Below are 18,395 nucleotides of genomic sequence, written 5' to 3'. Positions count from 1 at the left end.
GCCAGCTAAAACTAGAATATTTCAATACAGTATTCGGCTAACCGGATCCGGCTGGAAATGGATAGTGTACACTGCTGTAGTATTACTAGAAAAAAAATTTTAATAGAACGCATTTACTGGAAAGTTTTAACGGTGGTTATGACCGGAAATGTCTATAGTTACAAGTCGTTAGCGAAGAGATAATGACGGTAAAAAGTAAGAATGGATAAAGTAAATAAATACGTCACAACTGGGTGATGAAAATGAAAAAGACAGTTGTTCACAAACCACCGGATATTCGTTAGCCAACACACATTTTTATTGATACTCGTAGCACATCATTACCTATCGGTTTTGTGTTGATCCACACTTACAATATAATATGCGAATCGTATACATAAATCAACCCCTCGACTCATCATCATCATTTTGTGCCTCGTCTCGTCCTCGGTGTTATTAGATAGCTGTAGCGCGCAGCAGAAACGATTATACATTCTTTCCGGGAGACTGCGGAAAATATTTGTTATTTATCTCATCCAGAGTCTTTGCCGCCGTTTCTGGCTTACTTCGCGGTGGTATACCCTCCTCCTTTGGCCGATGGTTTCATTTCGTTGAAAGCTTCTGCACGACCCGCCCCATCGACTTTTCTTCATTTTCCCGTAGCCGCCGCCGCCTTTGGCCCGAGTTTTATTGCCCGCGCAACGTCCCGTGTCGATGACATCCATTCGGTCCTGTTGTTAAGTTCGGCGGCTTCTCGTCAAAACCAAACCGTATAATATGTATTTTGTGTTACTTGCGTGTGCGGCGGACATATACCCGCAATCTATTTTTATCGCTCAACCCCGTTTATCCAAATCTAATCACGGCGCGACGCTCTTACTGTGAAGGTTTATCCCTTTTCTAAAATACACACGAGGGATTTCGTAGAGTCCCTTAACTCGGTTAACGGCCATAACACGTAACGGGGTACGAATGTGGTTTAAAATACACACTTAGCCGCAGTTGTTGTTGTTGTTGTTGTTGGAACGAATCGCGTTTACGGTGCTGATTTTTGTGTTAGATCAAACGCACATTTTTGTCTTCAAATTGAAAACACGTGTCCGGTGAATTAAACACATTCGTCGCTGTAATACGTTTAGTAAAACGAATAACATAGTAAATTATACACCTTTTTGTAAATGAGTCGTGTTCCATCTTTTTTTCCAGTATAAATATTGGCACTGGACTTAAATAATCAAGGTCGATACTTCAATTTGCCCACAAGAAATCGGAATGGGGGTTATCAATATCGAAACTCAACTCTACACAATACAAACTAACCCTGTAAGGTAAATCCTAACCTAAACACAACACGTGGTTTTTCGACGATTACACATTTTTCAAGCCATTTAATTATAAATAATTTTTAAATTCTCATAAATTCGTACTTTGAAATAAACGATTACTAATGTTTATCAAGTAAAAAGTTATTTTTTACTCATCGTTCAACTGAGATTTTTTGCTATTAGGTGATAACTATATTTATATAAGTTTTCTCTTTTTAATACCTATGGTTTTATAGTAAAAATGCCAATGGCAAATAGTTAACCATAAAGGCATCGAAGCACTTATAAAATATGTTGACAAAATATACAAAACACAAAGCAATAGATGTCTTATAAGTTATAACTTAAATATAGTAAAGAGCAAATAAACATTATATTGTAAATTTCGATTTCCAAACATTTCTATTTGTCTGACTTTGGCTAATATGTTAAATTACAAGTTAATGACTATGCGAACTCAATTCCAAGTACAAACCATAAAGCGCTTGTTTTATACAAAGTGATAAATACACACCGGCAAACACACATAGAATATGTCATGTGATGAACTGTGAAGGCTCAAGGCTGTATTTTTAACTTGCGGATGTCAAAATACCACTGGAGCAAACTAATTATGATCCGTCAAAAGACTTAATGAAAAAAAAAAAGAAGGGAAGACGAGACCATATACTGTATGCATGTAGATCATTCAAAGAGACCGGACACCATAAATGTAAACACAACATTAATTAAATTTAGTTATGTATTTTTAGAGCCGTTCATGTATAATGAAACACTTCTCTTGACTAATGTCGTTTTTTCAGGTTTCTTTAACGTTGTCATGTATGTTGGTTGTTCAAATAATGCGCCAAAACTAAAACGGAAGCAGTCGTTTTAACGCCATTTCCACGTACCATAAAAACCAAGGATTTGCCCAGAATGATTTATGTAGGGGTTGTGGTTTCAGGCTTTTAATTTTTAAAAACATGGGTTTCGCGTAGCACATACAAGGTGATTTTTTTTTATCATGAACCACTTAATATCTCATAGGGTTTAATAAGAAATTGTTCATCATTTTTTTGTGTCTTTACCACCCTCTCAACTTAGTGTTTTTTTTATAGCAACTTTTGAAACTTAAACGGTATCGTATATATTTTATCTTAACTTTATTAGTTGAGAATAATGTACTTAAAATTTTGACTGGTCCATAACCAGTTTCGGATAACTAATTTTGAAGTTATTGAAGTTTCAATTTTGGGGCGGGAAGAAAGGTGGAGTGTAGTATTATTTTTATCTGCGCGAATTTCTTAAACACACTTCCCCTCCCATCCTAACTTTAAAACTCTTATAACTTTAGAAATAGTTATCCGAAACTGGTTATCAATTTTTGGGGGTGCTAATTTTAAGTCTAGGGGTGCTAAGGTCCCCCCCAGTGCACCCCCCTAGTTGCGCCTGTGGTCCCCAACTATAAAAAATTAAATAGAATACTATGTATGAACTCTTATGTCACTCGAAAATGTAATCTTTTTGAATACGGGTTATAAGGATTTTGGGTGTTTCGGGTTATCAAACTCAATCGGGTTATGTGGGTTTGCCGTTTTGATAATTTATATGGGGTTTTTTTGTATGGGTGTTGGCTATACGGGTGCTAAGCTTGATAAAAACTTTATTGCCGTAGGTATTCGATTAAGTACTTGAAAACACCTGATAATATAAACCTATTATATAAATTTTAAGGTATAAAACATGGTCTATTGTGTATGAAAGACCACAGTCATCTAGTATATTTGTATAGTTGTTTTTACCTAAATTAATAGTTTGCATGGTTTCAGAAATTCTAATATATATTTATGGTATTGTTTAGTGAATTTTTTTATTGTGAAATTAAAATTTTTTTTTATTATTTTTGTATTTTTTAACGTGTTAATAAGTTGACAAGTAAGTTATCATTCCACATTTTTATTTTGCGAGTACGACTTCAATCGTTTACTTTAAAAATAATAGACACCAATAATAATTATTGTTCATCAAAAAATTACCGTTCGTTTAATAAAAAAACAAATGAATTAAGAGAATTATTAACTTTTTTTTTTACTTATAATTATTGTTTTTATGTATAATTTTGGTCTTTTTAACAATAACATCTTATAGTTCATGATAATATCGACGCTCATTAAAAAATATAGTATGTTTATTATTTTTTTAAATAAGAATGTATGTTTCAATAATAAATATTGAAACAAACACAAATTATTCGGAGTAAATAACAAAATATACCATATGATTGTTTTAACGCCCTATAGTTTATTCTTTAGTGATTCTTTTTGAAAACATTTTTGTTTGAGACAATATTCAAAATTTCATATTTTTTGGGGATTTTCTAGAGCCATATCAACTTTTAAACCTTTAATGGTACCGTACATTTTTTATTAACATTATAAATTAAGAATAATTTACTGAAATTGTTGACTAGTCGATAGCCACTTTTAAATAAAAAGTTTAAAATGTATGACAGGTGAATAGGTGTACAGTAGAGTTATTTTTATGTGATGCATTTCTCAACCACACTCCACCTCCCGCCCTAAATTTTACACTTAAATAAGTTGAGGAATAATTATTTAAAACTAGTTATCGACCAGTCAAATTTTGCAGTAAATTACTCTTAATTTTAAAAAGCTATTTAATTAGATATGTTGTCATTTGAGTTTTATAAGTTGACAGAGCTCTAAAAAATTCTAAAAAGATAAAAATTTGGATATTGTCCAGTATTGTACTACAACATAAATAAAAATGTTTCCAAAAAGAAACACTTCAAAATTGGAATTATTTTAAGAGTAAACTAGTGCAGGGCGTTAACTTACTAAAATGGAAATAGTTCTAAATAAGCAAAATATTCAGATAGTCCTAACACCAATGAAATATATTAAAATTCTTGTGCTGAAAAATTTTTCCAGTGTTGAATTACAAATTGCTACAAATAACAATATCATGTTGCAAAGTTGTATTTATGTGTATAAATAAAAATTAAATAAATAATTGTTAATGACAATGCATTTAACGAAGAGATTATGATAATAATGATAAAAATAAGTACCATTAGCATTGTCAAATTCCCAGATAAGCTTTTAAAATTTATAAAACAAGATGGTATACAGTTGTCGCTGAGCGTTTTTTATTGTATCACTCAGAACTAAGTGTACAAGTTGTTGATTTTTATTTAAAATTTTTAAATACACTATACAAATTGTAGAGAAAGGTAAGTGTATTGTAAAAAGTTTGTTGTTATAAGTTTTAAGAGTTTATTTATATTTTGAATGAAATCTTAGCTTCATTTTTTTTTCATTTTTTTCATTTAACCAATACATGCAAATTAAATTAAAACTAATTGGCTATTCAGTAAACTAAAACTTTAATTGATAATGTTGAATACTCAGAGTGAACGAAAAAAACCAATATAAACTGATAAAAAACCTGACATCTTTGTGAAAATATAAAAAACTACCCCACTACCCCCTAAATTAGGAGCCAAATTCAAAACTGATGATAAAATTGTACTCTGTGACTTAAAAATAGATAGACACGTTGTATTGCACGATCTTATGGACTAAAATTAAAGAGGTATTAATTATGGCAAGATAATTTCATATTCTAACTACTGTGGGCCTTAACAGACAAGAAATCGGGTAGTTTCCAGGCCAAATATTGTGTGACCACCGAGTAGCCCCGACTTGACGCCCTGTAATTTTTTATGTGAGGCTATTTAAAAGAAAAAACGTATGCAAATGGAGTCACTACCAGAGATAAATTAATATACCGTATAAATACTACAGCAAGATAATTAAATGATTTACCAGATATTTACTCCAAAGTAAATGGAAATATATATTCAAAAAGTAACTGTAATAATGTAATTTTAGTGTAAATTTAATGAACTACTCCAATCTTGATGTGTTTATGATGAAATAATTAATTATTTTATACCCAATGGTAAGCAATAGTTATTTTTCCAGTAGGTAGATTCGGCTCTGTGTGTAAGGCATACAAGGCTGTGGTGGTAACGTTGATTAAAATTTTTGTCAGTATTAGTATTTGAAATGGTCATTTTTTTTTTTTTTACCTTCCGCAAAGAAACTTTTCCTCAATAACATTTATTATAATATTTAACAGGTAAAACCACAACTAGCGAAACAATGACCGAACGTGCCGAGATCACGACTCGCAGACAAGTGTACCAAATGGACGGTATCAACAGTGACGTTACAATGGCAAATCGTCAGCACGCGAAAAGACACAAGAAAAAACGGAAATGGTCGGACATCGTGCGGTCGATAGTGCCGGCCACCGACTGGCTGGTCAACTACAAATGGTCGGAATGGATCATGGAGGACACCATGTCGGGCATCACCGTGGCCGTGCTCAACATACCTCAGGGTATGGCGTACTCGATACTGGCCAATGTCGAACCCACCGTCGGGCTGTACATGGCTGTTTTCCCGGTGCTGGTCTACGCGCTGCTGGGCACGTCCCGGCACATATCCCTAGGAGTGTTGTCGTCTACTTGCCTGATGACGGGCAAAGTGGTTTCTGAATACTCGAGGGATTCCGACGGCAATCCCACGGGATATTCCGAGCTACAAGTGGCCACGGCCGTCACCATGGTGGCCGGTTTGGTGCAATTGGTCATGTACGTGTTCCGGTTGGGTATCATATCGAATATACTGTCCGACACGTTGGTCAGCGGGTTCACCGGCGGCGTTTCAGTCATTGTGATCACTTCGCAGGTCAAAGAACTGTTGGGCGTGAACGCTGAACGAAGACACGGACCGTTGCACGTGCCGTTTACGTATTACGATTGTGTCGATCAGTTTCATACGATAAATTGGACCACGACCGCAGCTTCGACAATTACAATATTAACGTTGGTACTTTACAATAAGTATCTCAAAGAAAGGGTTAACAAGAAAACGTTTATTCCAATTCCCATTGAGTTGATCGTGACGGTTGTCAGTACGTTAATCTTCCAATTTACGACTATAGCTCAAGATCATAATATGAAACTGGTAAATTTTGTCTAAACCCTCCTTATATATATGTTATATGTATTTATACTATACATTTTGCTTTCTGTTCTAGGTCGGCGAAATCAAATCTGGTTTACCTGCATTCGAATTGCCTCCGATAAAATTATATCAAACAGTATTCGTCGAAAGCTTCGTCATCGCAATAATCGCATATTCTTTTTCAATGTCGTTGGCATTACTTATGTCGGAAAAAATGAATTACAAATTAGATAGTAACCAAGAACTGTTGGCTCAAGGCCTGAGTAACGTTGTCAGCTCTTTCTTTGCGTGTTTACCTTCCGCAGCGGCGCCTTCGCGCAGTGCTTCGATTCAGACTCTCGGTGGCAAAACTCAACTGTCCAGCATCGTGTCAGCTGCTATTATGGTGGTGGTTCTACTTTGGATTGGTCCCATTTTTGAACCACTCCCTCGTTGCGTGCTTTCTAGTATAGTGGTTGTGGCACTAAAGGGTATCTTCCTTCAGGTGTTGGACATCAATAAGATATGGAAGGTATCCAAGTCAGACGGAATCCTATGGATAGTTACGTATGCGACTGTGGTATTGGTTGATATCGACACCGGTCTGTTTACCGGTACCTTTGTGTCATTACTGTTTATATTCATAAAAGGCGTATTGGTCGAAGTAGATGTACTGGGTCGAATACCCAACACTGATCTATACGTTAATCTATATTTATACAGTAACGCCGTGGAACTTCCAAGCATTAAGATCATCCGGTACAACGGCAGTCTAAACGTGATCAATAGGTACGTGTTCAAAAGAAGAGCAATGGAACTCGCCACATTCAACAGCAGCACCAGAAATCAGTCTTGTGATGTGGTGGTCATATCTGACGAATTAAGTAAAAAATCTGACATTGAACATCATCGTCGAAGCGTTGTGTTCGATATGTCTGGGCTTCAGTATGTCGACACGGCTGGAGCCAAACTCTTACTGGATCTGACCCGTTCACTGATCTCTAAAGACGTGGATGTGTACTTGGCCGCTATTTCAGATCGACCACTTGACTATATTCGTAAACATTATGATTTGAAGTTTGTTAAGTTCTTTCCAACGGTCCATGACGCAGTGATGTTCCATCAGTGTAATAACAATTTCGACACCAATTCGTTGGACATAAGTCGATTACCGAATCCAATTGTCTGATAAAAATCACAAATATTTTGGTTATTAAGTCTTTCCCAACTTAGTTTTTATTTTATATTAAGTAAGTAGCTGTACATATCAAAAGTTGAAATTAAATTATAATATATGTATTGATACATATTATTTAGGCAGGTATATAAAAAAACTGTCAACTTTTCTAAATGTTTACTAACAAACGTATACATTTGAAAGTCATAACTTAATTTCATTCAAAACGATCGTTTTTAAATACCGTTTGCGTTTCGTACATTAAGTTTTACCGAGAAGGAATTTTATAAATATTGTCGTCGTTTAGCTTTCACTTATACTTTTTTATACATGGGCATGATTTCGAGTTTATATCTAATTGAATGTCATTTTAATGTTTCACTTTTATAATTCCTTTAGAACTTTATATTGTAATATTTAGTTAAAAAATATGAATGTGAATGTTATACATTTAATAGTCTAGTCTTATAGTCAATATTTTAGCTTTGATGCAGAGCTGTGAAGATATTGGTTATATTTTGTATATGATAAGTTTTTTATTTGTTGGTTGATTATTTTGTGTCTCAACCTATGAAAAAATGTTAACCGTAGACCAATTTTTCAAGTTAGAACACCAAAAATCGTATTCTAAAGTTATGACATAAGACCAGATATGAAAGAATGTTTAATAGTAGTTCGCTCTTAAAAAATCATCAAAAAACTTAATGAGTGCTATAATTTTTTGGCAAAGTTCAAATAAGTGTGAAACTTAGGTAAGACATTTTTTAGATTAAAGAAAAAATGTGTTTTTTGTTGATTTTACCAAAAATAATACACTTTAGATACGTTTAAATATTTTAAACGATCAGAAAAATCTGATCTTACTTGTATACTATACCATCAGCCGTAGCTTTGAATCAAACATTTTTTTGTGAGCTATTTTTATTACTGATTCATAATAATTCCTAAGCAAATGTGCCCTGCCTGAGACCTCACTGACTGTTTTTTTCACAATATTTATTTCAACTGTCTTTCGAATTATGCTAACTTTGAAATATATGTTTTTTTTTTTTTTAGATTGAAATGGTATTATAATATTATGGCTTACGAGTACACACAACATAATTATCACTACAGTTAATTGTTCAATTTGAGCGGTACAAAATTTACCGTCAGCTAGTACTAATTACCTTTAATGGTATAATACTGTGTTGGAAAAATTATGTCAACTCTTTTGATATACAAAACCACTATTGGGGCCAGTTGACATATTTTGCGTTTCGCGTGATAACGTTTATAGTTACATACCTACACGTGTTTTTGAAATATCATGATCATCACTGAACATGGTAAGTAAAAATACAATTTATTTGCCATAAAATATGAGTGTATATATTACATACATAAGTATATGAAAAATCGGTGAACTTGTAGCGTTACATTTGAATCTAAGAGTGTGTTACTCTTTGACACTTTTCTGGTTTTTATAGAAACTCTAAGACGTCGCACGCGTCATCAATAATTAAACCATTCAAACATGCAGTGTTAATTATTTATGATTGTTGTGTGTTATAAGTTTGCACGTGCATTACACGCTGTCTGTAAAAAATAACATATATTTTATGTTTTAATAGGTACGTCAAACGATTTTTTCCAAGTCCATTGTGTCATCAAATCCAAGTTAATATCTCAATAATAACTCAATATCTCATAGGTTTAATTAGTAATATCTCACAAATTTTTATATTTTCAAACCTCTCTTAAACTAATTATTTGTATATCAACTTTTGAAACTTAAATGGTAACGTAAAATATATTTTATTAACTTTTCAAGTTAAGAATATTGTACTAAACATTTTCACTGGTTAATAACCAGGTTTAAACAACTATTTTTAAATATATAAGAGTTCAAAAGTTAGAACAGGAGTGCGCAGAGTGAAAAATAATACTACACTCCACTTATCCTCCTGTTATAAACTTGAAACTTCAGTAACTTCAAAAATAGTTATCCAAAACTGGCGTCGACCAGTCAACATTTTTAATACCTATGTTATTTTCATGTCAAAAAGTTAATAAAATGTGTACCTTACCATTTCAGTCTTATAAATTGATGGAAAAATAATTAGGAAAATTGAGATCTCATTATACAGGGTGTTCAAAAAATTTGGATACCATTGTTTTTTAAAGGCGCTTTTTTTTTTTTTTAAATTTAGGCGTTTGAATGTTATTAGATGAAACTTAACGTACATTTTAAGCCTAAGTCCAAAGTTTAACCACAAGTCGTTTGAGCATGTGCACTATCAACTTTTGAATTTAAAATTGGAACCCCTATATTTTTTGAAATATTCTGTTAGCGTTTAATATTTCAAAGATATGACAAGATGTTAAAAACAATTTTTTATACTCGAATGTTCAAAAGCTATTGCTATTGAAAGTTCAAATTAGTGCACTATTGAGAAGCATTTATAGCTATATTAAAAACAAATAATTTGGTTTTGGTTTGAAAAAAGTATAATATATATTATCTGAATTTATTTCAAATAAGAAAAATGTATTATAAAATTTAATTAATTGCCTAAATTGTCATAGAAAATTTGTTTGAAAAAATACCAATTGTATTCTATCTTGGAGACGCATTTCAGTGGTAGTGTATATCATAACGTGTATACGAAAGATAAACGTTTCCAAACTTTTCCAGATTAAATACATGTATTTAATCTATGGTATTACTATGATAATATTGTCTGTCAAATAGTGCTTGTATTTCCAATTTCCCACCGAGTAATAAAAAATGTTTGTATAACACAGACTGTCCACAGTATGAATTTACCAAATAAATGCATAAATAAAAATAGGAAACTCGATTAGGTAGGCTAAGTAGGTAATTAATAAAAGTTGTGGCATAATTGCAAAATTATTGTTTACATTAGTCTGATGGTAACTACTCTAGATCGAAATGTTTGAACAATACTTCACTGACTATGAGTTCATAATCGAATTTTGTTCTTGTAGTACAATTCAATAACATAAAATAAAAACATTTGAACAAATGAGGCGCCCAGAAGCCAAACCTATTGCTAGTCCATTTAATTCCAACTATGCTATTGTTTGCAACAAAAAAAAAGGGTAGTTAATCGGTTTGGCTCTGACCACCTCAAATTATAGTATTGAATATAATTATTTCATTTTTCATTAAGTCCTAACGTAAATTTAAGAACTACCTAAAATGTTTTACTACATAACTTTATTGGTTAATTATTTGTTTTTAAAACTAAATATCTGTACTTAAAACACATGATTCCAATTGGCAATCGCCTTGCAAGTTATGACTATGCTTAATTTGGTAAATATTAGTTTTAAATATAAATAAACAATATAAACAATAGTAAGTACCTCTTTTTTATGTGAATATTTTATATTTTACTAGTACAAATAATAATAATAACATATTTAAAAATTAAAAAATCATAAATTTTCAGTTAATGTTTACAACTACCTAGTAAGACTTATTATGATCATGCATATAGTCGTTATTAAAAAAAAAAAGTTTAAAAAATAGTTTATAGTATAATAATATACAATTCAACAACTTAAATCATGACAACATAATTTATGTACATTTGGTAAACTGAAGGGATGGGGATCATAAATTCGTAATTAATTTGTAAATTTAAGTAATGGGAAGTCTTAAATTTACATGATATGTACATACACTTCAGATATTCTTAATAAAATATAATTACAAATACATTTTACTCATACTTAGTCTTAAATTAAATTCTATAAAACTATTGCTTATTAAATGTACCAATTTAAAACTATCAGAGTTTATATGTAAAAATGTAATTAAATTTGAGAGGTATTGAATTGTACAGAAATTTTAGTGTTTTACATTGTTTAAAAAAAATAGAATAACAAAACTACAAGCGGGTTTGACGGAAAAAGTTTTAAAAAATAAATGTTTTAATAACACTTTTTTTGTTTAATTTGTTTAAAAAATGTTTTTAAGAATATAATTAAAAAACACTATATTTAAAGAAGGTTTTGTCTGCTTAGTTAAACTAGGTTTTGGATTAGATCATATATTATTGTTAACGCTCTTTCTAATGAAAACGATTTTATAAAATTACCAGCCATTTAGGAATTGGTTGATCGGAAACAAATAAATCTATTGTATATTGTACTTAGTTTTATTTGATATAATGGAAAAATTAAAACTTACTATTTTAGGCGTATGTTTGACTAATGAACATGGTTTATTTGATGGATTGCAAATCTGGATTTAATTGATTTTATGTGGGTATGGTTACCGCTTTCTGCTTATGTTTTATAACAAAAATGTCAATGGAAAATATTTAAAAATTATAAAAATATAGATTATGATAGGTTATGCTATATGTTATGTTATACTATAGTAGTATAATTTTATGTCGAGCTAACTAAATTTAAAATGTGAGTCATTATAAGCATGAATGTTATCTATAAGTATGAATAACACACCTCGACAACTTAACTGAATAGTTTATTATTGTATTAACGCTATGCCCGCGTAGGTATCGCGAATATCATAAAAACGTTGCGCTGTGCACTTTAAAAATGATACTTACAATTGCTAAAAAGAATATTAACCATTTTGTACACATTATAGTACACTATTATCTTGAACAGAATACATCAAATAGATGGAAAAAGAAAAATATTTAAACTGAAATTAATACAGTGGACAAACAGGTGTCTAAAATAAAATATGAACATACGACACCTTAGATTAAACGAAAATAAAAGGAGTTTAAAAGAAGTTACGCTTTTAAACACCCGGGGTCGATTTTTACTACCTATATATTTGAAATAGAACATTAAATCACATGTATGATATTATGAAAGGTAATTCACAAAGGATAGACTAATAATTTTGTTCAATAGGACGCCACACCGCACATTTAATAAACAGCTAAATATAACAGGGTTTAGCTTATAAATACATCTATACTTATGTTAAAATTTCAATAAAGACTTGATATTTTGTTGTATAACTTTAACGGTAAAACTGCCCAATAGCTCGTTACATTTTTCAAGACGGTTTGATACACAAAAAAGTAGTGTGGCGTTTTCTTAAAAGATATATACATATAAAAATGTGAAACAACTTCAACCGAGGTTATGATGAAATAAATGCATTATTGTTTTTTTGCCCTACTTGATATCAGCCGGTGGACCATAATAACGTCATCATCTGCATATAGTGATGTCAAGGCTGTCAGTGGATGGGTGGTATTTAACGGTAGCAATCACAATGTAGTATAGAGTGCCGCTAATTTGGAGTAGCACTTATTGTAAGTTTAAAAGTTATAAAATCAGTTTCAATAATAATAATGCTTAAAAAACATTATGTACATTGTATACGATGATGAAACCTTGCCGAAGTTTTAAAACATTTCAAATCACATGTATTTTATATTTAAAACAGTGTAGTGCAGTGGCCACTCAGACCACAATGTGATTTGTTTTTAATTTAAACTACAGACATACTTAAAATACACTTAATAGATAATTTTGAATTAACAAATTAAAATAATAATGAGAACTATGAGATGGAGTTATTTTGATTATCAACTCTAAGTATAAATTATAATAATATAGGTAAGCTAGTTTCGATTGTTTTAGGTCGCGAACGAATAAATAAAGAAAACATGACATTTCTCGATGAACTGATTAAGCACACGGTTGTATTTTTTTTGGCAGGCATTATTTAAGTTGGTACTTGAAATCAATTGATAATATAAATCTGATTTAATTATTTTTTAGCTATATAAATGCTCTGGTGCGGTTGAAGAACATCAGTTGTCTAGTAGATTTATGTATAGTTGTTTTACCTACATTACTGGCGTGCACGGTTTCAAAAATACTGATATATTACAATATATTTATGGTGTTGTTTAGTGTGCTTTTTATTGTGAACTTTTAATTTTTTTTTATCGATTGTTTTTATTTGTGTATATTTTAACGCATTAAAAATTCACAAGTAAGTTATCATTCCATATTTTTTTTTTTCAAGTAATTCGTTCACTTTCATATGAATTTTATTAATAGCTCGTAAACATAATTGTATAGATTTTAGCATATAATCAAAATTCCAAAGTTTTCCAGATTATTTTGTGATAGTGCAGATCTTAATACGTTTTTTCATCATTTTAATCGGGAAAAAGATCTTTCACAATACAGTTAGTACACATAATAGCAATACATAAACGTAATAACCTTTCAACATTTAGAAACTTTTAGTTACATTTAAATCAACTATTATCCTATACATGTAGAGCTATATATTCTTGTTTTTATTTTCATTCATTGTAATTAATAATAAACACGTCGACGGAAAACTTAAAACCATTGACATAGATACATCTAAAACTCATCCGCATGATATTTCAATCCTCGAAAGCTTTAACACATCCAACCATATTATCTTAAATTGTGTCTGTGTGTGTAAGGCATACAAGGCTGTACCGACTTGACGCCCAGTAATTTTTTTTATTGGGGCTATTTAAAAGAAAAAACGTATGCAAATGGAGTCACTACCAGAGATGAATTAATATACCGTATAAATACTACAGCAAGATAATTAAATGATTTACCAGATATTTACTCCAAAGTAAATAGAAATATATATTCAAAAAGTAACTGTAATAATGTAATTTAAGTGTAAATTTTATGAATTACTCCAATCTTGATGTGTTTATGATGAAATAATTAATTATTTTTAACCCAATAGTAAGCAATAGTTATTTTTCCAGTAGGTAGATTCGGCTCTGTGTGTAAGGCATACAAGGCTGTGGTGGTAACGTTGATTAAAATTTCTGTCAGTATTAGTATCTGAAATGGTCATTTTTTTTTTTTTTACCTTCCGCAAAGAAATTTTTCCTCAATAACATTTATTATAATATTTAACAGGTAAAACCACAACTAGCGACACAATGAACGAACGTGCCGAGATCACGACTCGCAGACAAGTGTACCAAATGGACGGTATCAACAGTGACGTTACAATGGCAAATCGTCAGCACGCGAAAAGACACAAGAAAAAACGGAAATGGTCGGACATCGTGCGGTCGATAGTGCCGGCCACCGACTGGCTGGTCAACTACAAATGGTCGGAATGGATCATGGAGGACACCATGTCGGGCATCACCGTGGCCGTGCTCAACATACCTCAGGGCATGGCGTACTCGATACTGGCCAATGTCGAACCCACCGTCGGGCTGTACATGGCTGTTTTCCCGGTGCTGGTCTACGCGCTGCTGGGCACGTCCCGGCACATATCCCTGGGCGTGCTGTCCGTCACTTGCCTGATGACGGGCAAAGTGGTTTCCGAACACGCGAGCAATCCCGACACTAATCCCACGGGATATTCCGAGCTACAAGTGGCCACGGCCGTCACCATGGTGGCCGGTTTGGTGCAAGTGGTCATGTACGTGTTCCGGTTGGGTATCATATCGAATATACTGTCCGACTCGTTGGTCAGCGGCTTCACCGGCGGCGTCTCGGTCATCGTGCTCACCTCGATGTTCAAAGAACTGGTGGGCGTGGACGCTGAACGAAGACAGGGACCGTTGCACGTGCCGTTTACGTTTTATGATTTTGTCGATAGGTTTCATACGATAAATTGGACCACGACCGCAGTCTCGACAATTACAATATTGACGTTGGTACTTTACAATAAGTATCTCAAAGAAAGGGTTAACAAGAAAACGTTTATTCCGGTTCCCATTGAGTTGATCGTGACGGTTGTCAGTACGTTAATCTTCCAATTTACGACTATAGCTCAAGATCATCATATGAAATTGGTAAATTTTTTTCAAAACTATCTTTACCGGAAAAAAACATAAAATCAACAATTCGAACATGAGATACAAAAACCTTTACTGGTTCAGAAATTTTTTACTATCATTTCAAAAAACATACATTTCTGTTTTAAACACTTTTGCGATTCATTGACTCTAATAAATTGATTTAATTTACCCCTCAAAAAGTTAAGACTTGTATGAACATTTTCATCCATATGTACCTCTTAGGAATTTTTCATCCATCATACAGCATAAGTTACAAGTTTAAATGTTGATCAACGGTTTACAATGGTTGGTGGTCATTCGCGTATATAAAATTTAAAAAAAAGCATTATGAACACATGCGCTTTGTACGTTAAGTTTTACTGTTAATAAATATATTATAACACACAATAAACACACAATTTAACTAAAAAATATGCTTATTATCCAAAATTCCTACCTTAAAGATAGTTTGAAAAAATATGATTTGATATCATTTATGATAAAATATGATTTGCTTTTCTGTTCTAGGTCGGCGAAATCAAATCTGGTTTACCTGCATTCGAATTGCCTCCGATAAAATTATATCAAACAGTATTCGTCGAAAGCTTCGTCATCGCAATAATCGCATATTCTTTTTCAATGTCGTTGGCATTACTTATGTCGGAAAAAATGAATTACAAATTAGATAGTAATCAAGAGCTGTTGGCTCAAGGCCTGAGTAACGTTGTCAGCTCTTTCTTTGCGTGCTTACCTTGCGCCGCGTCGCCTTCACGCAGTGCTTCGATTCAAGCTATCGGTGGCAAAACTCAACTGTCCAGCATCGTGTCAGCTGCTATTATGGTGGTGGTTCTACTTTGGATTGGTCCCATTTTTGAACCACTCCCTCGTTGCGTGCTTTCTAGTATAGTGGTTGTGGCACTAAAGGGTATCTTCCTTCAGGTGTTGGACATTAATAAGATATGGAAGGTATCCAAGTCAGACGGAATCCTATGGATAGTTACGTATGCGACTGTGGTATTGGTTGATATCGACACCGGTCTACTTACCGGTGTCATTGTGTCATTACTGTTTGTATTCATAAAAGGCGTATTGGTCGAAGTAGATGTACTGGGTCGAATACCCAACACTGATCTATACGTGAACCTAAACTTTTACAGTAACGCCGTGGAAATTCCAAGCATTAAGATCATCCGGTACAACGGCAGTCTGAACGTGATCAATAGGTACGTGTTCAAAAGAAGAGCAATGGAACTCGCCACATTCAACAGCAGCACCAGAAACCAGCCTTGTGATGTGGTGGTCATATCTGACGAATTAAGTAAAAAATCTGACATCGAATATCATCGTCGAAGCGTTGTGTTCGATATGTCCGGGCTTCAGTATGTCGACACGGCTGGAGCCAAACTCTTACTGGATCTGACCCGTTCACTGATCTCTGAAGACATGGATGTGTACTTGGCCGCTATTTCAGATCGACCACTTGACTATATTCGTAAACATTATGATTTGAAGTTTGTTAAGTTCTTTCCAACGGTCCATGACGCAGTGATGTTCCATCAGTGTAATAACAATTTCGACACCAATTCGTTGGACATAAGTCGATTACCGAATCCAATTGTCTGATAAAAATCATAAATGTATTGGTTTTTAGGTCTTCCCCAACTTAGTTTTTATTTTATATTAAGTAAGTAACCGTATACATCAAAAGTTGAAATTATGTTATAATATTTAAGTTGATACATATTTTTTAGGAAGGTATATAAAAATGATGTCCAGTGTTTAATATCAAGCGTATACATTCGAAAGTCATAACTTAATTTTATTCAAAACATTTGATTTGAAAAATCGTTTGCGTCTCATATATATTGAGTTGCATGGAGAAGGAATTTTATAAATATTGTCGTCGTTTATCGTCCACTTATACTTTTTTATACATGGACATGATTTTGAGTTTTTAGCTCATTAAATTGTATTGTCATTTAAATGTTTACATTATTTTTATAATTGTTTTTAGTATTTTGTATTATAATATTTAATTAAAAAAAGTGAATGTGAGTATTATACATTTAATAGTCTAGTCAAATATTTTCAAGAGTCAATATTTTAGCTTTTAACCACAGACCAACTTTTCATGTAGAAAGTTAGAAGACCAAAAATCGTATCCAAAAGGTATGATATAAGACCAGATATGAAAGAATGTTTAACAGTTCCCTCTTAGAAAGCGGAAAAAACCATAAAAAAACTTAAACTTTTGGCGCGCTATAGTTTTTTGGAAAACATAAAATTTGTGTCAAACTTAGATAACATATTCTTTAGATTAAAGAAAAAAATGTGGTTTTTTGTTCTTTTAACAAAAAATAATACACTGTGGGTACGTTTAAATATTTTAAACGAACAGAAATAAGCTGATCTTAAATTGGCAATCATACCATTACATAAACCTTACTTATATATTATACCACCAGCTATATCTTTGCACGTGTCATCCTTGTGTTTTTGTGAGTTATTGTCAGCACTCATTTATAATACTTCCAAAGCGAATGGCCCTCCCTGTCCCCACTGTGCTGATTTGTTTTAAATTTAGGCTGGTCGAAGTTGTGTATACTTTTACACTTTTACACGTGTCAAATCCTTATTAATGTGATGGATTTTTTTAAAATTTCGGTTTGATATGTATTAAATTAAATGTATAGTATACAAATTATAAGATTATAATATGTTAATACTACATGTTAAGACAGATAAGCGTAGATGACGTAGACAGTAGACTGTAAGGTATATATGTAAGTTAAAATAGTAACTCGAATGTACACTGTCTTGGAAAAGAAACCTCTATGGTAATCTTGCAGACGTTATAAAATGTCGTGCATAGCGGTGTGTGCATTTCTGTTTCGAACCATTGTACTCCTGTTGGCGGATTTCAAAGTCGCGTAGTCTGGTGCCAGCAGAGAAGGCATGAAGGTTATACGTTTTTTTAATTACCATGATTTACACGGTTGAGTTGCGAAATCATAATACATTATGATGGTAGACCAGCTGAAAGCGTATGATATATAGTATCAATATTTCACGACCGTAAAGTTGCCGA

General features: G+C 32.5%; 2 protein-coding genes across 4 annotated transcripts; both read left to right on the top strand.

The window, feature by feature from the left end:
• Positions 1–3,062: 3,062 nt before the first annotated feature.
• On the top strand, positions 3,063–17,377 carry LOC126846225 (sulfate anion transporter 1-like). The gene is made up of 4 exons (XM_050585486.1): positions 3,063–3,221; positions 5,451–6,343; positions 6,417–7,539; positions 16,959–17,377. Exons 2-3 carry the CDS (start codon positions 5,474–5,476, stop codon positions 7,509–7,511), a joined length of 1,965 nt encoding a protein of 654 aa, XP_050441443.1. The 5' UTR covers positions 3,063–3,221; positions 5,451–5,473; the 3' UTR covers positions 7,512–7,539; positions 16,959–17,377.
• On the top strand, positions 8,589–17,377 carry LOC126846224 (sulfate anion transporter 1-like). 3 transcript variants are annotated; one of them, XR_007686871.1, is made up of 4 exons: positions 8,589–8,827; positions 14,430–15,322; positions 15,836–16,991; positions 17,059–17,377. XR_007686871.1 is itself a non-coding variant. In XM_050585484.1 (3 exons), exons 1-3 carry the CDS (start codon positions 8,809–8,811, stop codon positions 16,928–16,930), a joined length of 2,007 nt encoding a protein of 668 aa, XP_050441441.1. In that variant the 5' UTR covers positions 8,589–8,808; the 3' UTR covers positions 16,931–17,377. The 3 variants fall into 3 exon arrangements, 2 of the variants coding, with proteins under 2 accessions (XP_050441441.1, XP_050441442.1); XM_050585484.1 differs by having other exon boundaries at positions 15,836–17,377; XM_050585485.1 differs by lacking the exon at positions 8,589–8,827 and adding an exon at positions 13,305–13,500 and having other exon boundaries at positions 15,836–17,377.
• Positions 17,378–18,395: the final 1,018 nt, after the last annotated feature.

The sequence above is a fragment of the Adelges cooleyi genome, unplaced genomic scaffold (assembly GCF_023614345.1).
Source record: "Adelges cooleyi isolate 19-005CV unplaced genomic scaffold, UGA_ACOO_1.1 ACOO_flye_CR_arks_rails_tigmint_CR_PRNA_9, whole genome shotgun sequence".
In the NCBI taxonomy this organism is placed as follows: domain Eukaryota; kingdom Metazoa; phylum Arthropoda; class Insecta; order Hemiptera; family Adelgidae; genus Adelges; species Adelges cooleyi.
Note: the sequence above shows the minus strand (reverse complement) of the source record. Positions and strands in the feature narration are given on the sequence as shown.

Excerpts from the sequence above, each read along its gene's own strand:
- LOC126846225 (XM_050585486.1), top strand. The coding sequence starts at position 5,474 with ATGACCGAACGTGCCGAGATCACGACTCGCAGACAAGTGTACCAAATG. Across the intron at positions 6,344-6,416 it reads AAGATCATAATATGAAACTG|GTCGGCGAAATCAAATCTGG; the intron begins GTAAATTTTGTC and ends TTTCTGTTCTAG.
- LOC126846224 (XM_050585484.1), top strand. Across the intron at positions 15,323-15,835 it reads AAGATCATCATATGAAATTG|GTCGGCGAAATCAAATCTGG; the intron begins GTAAATTTTTTT and ends TTTCTGTTCTAG.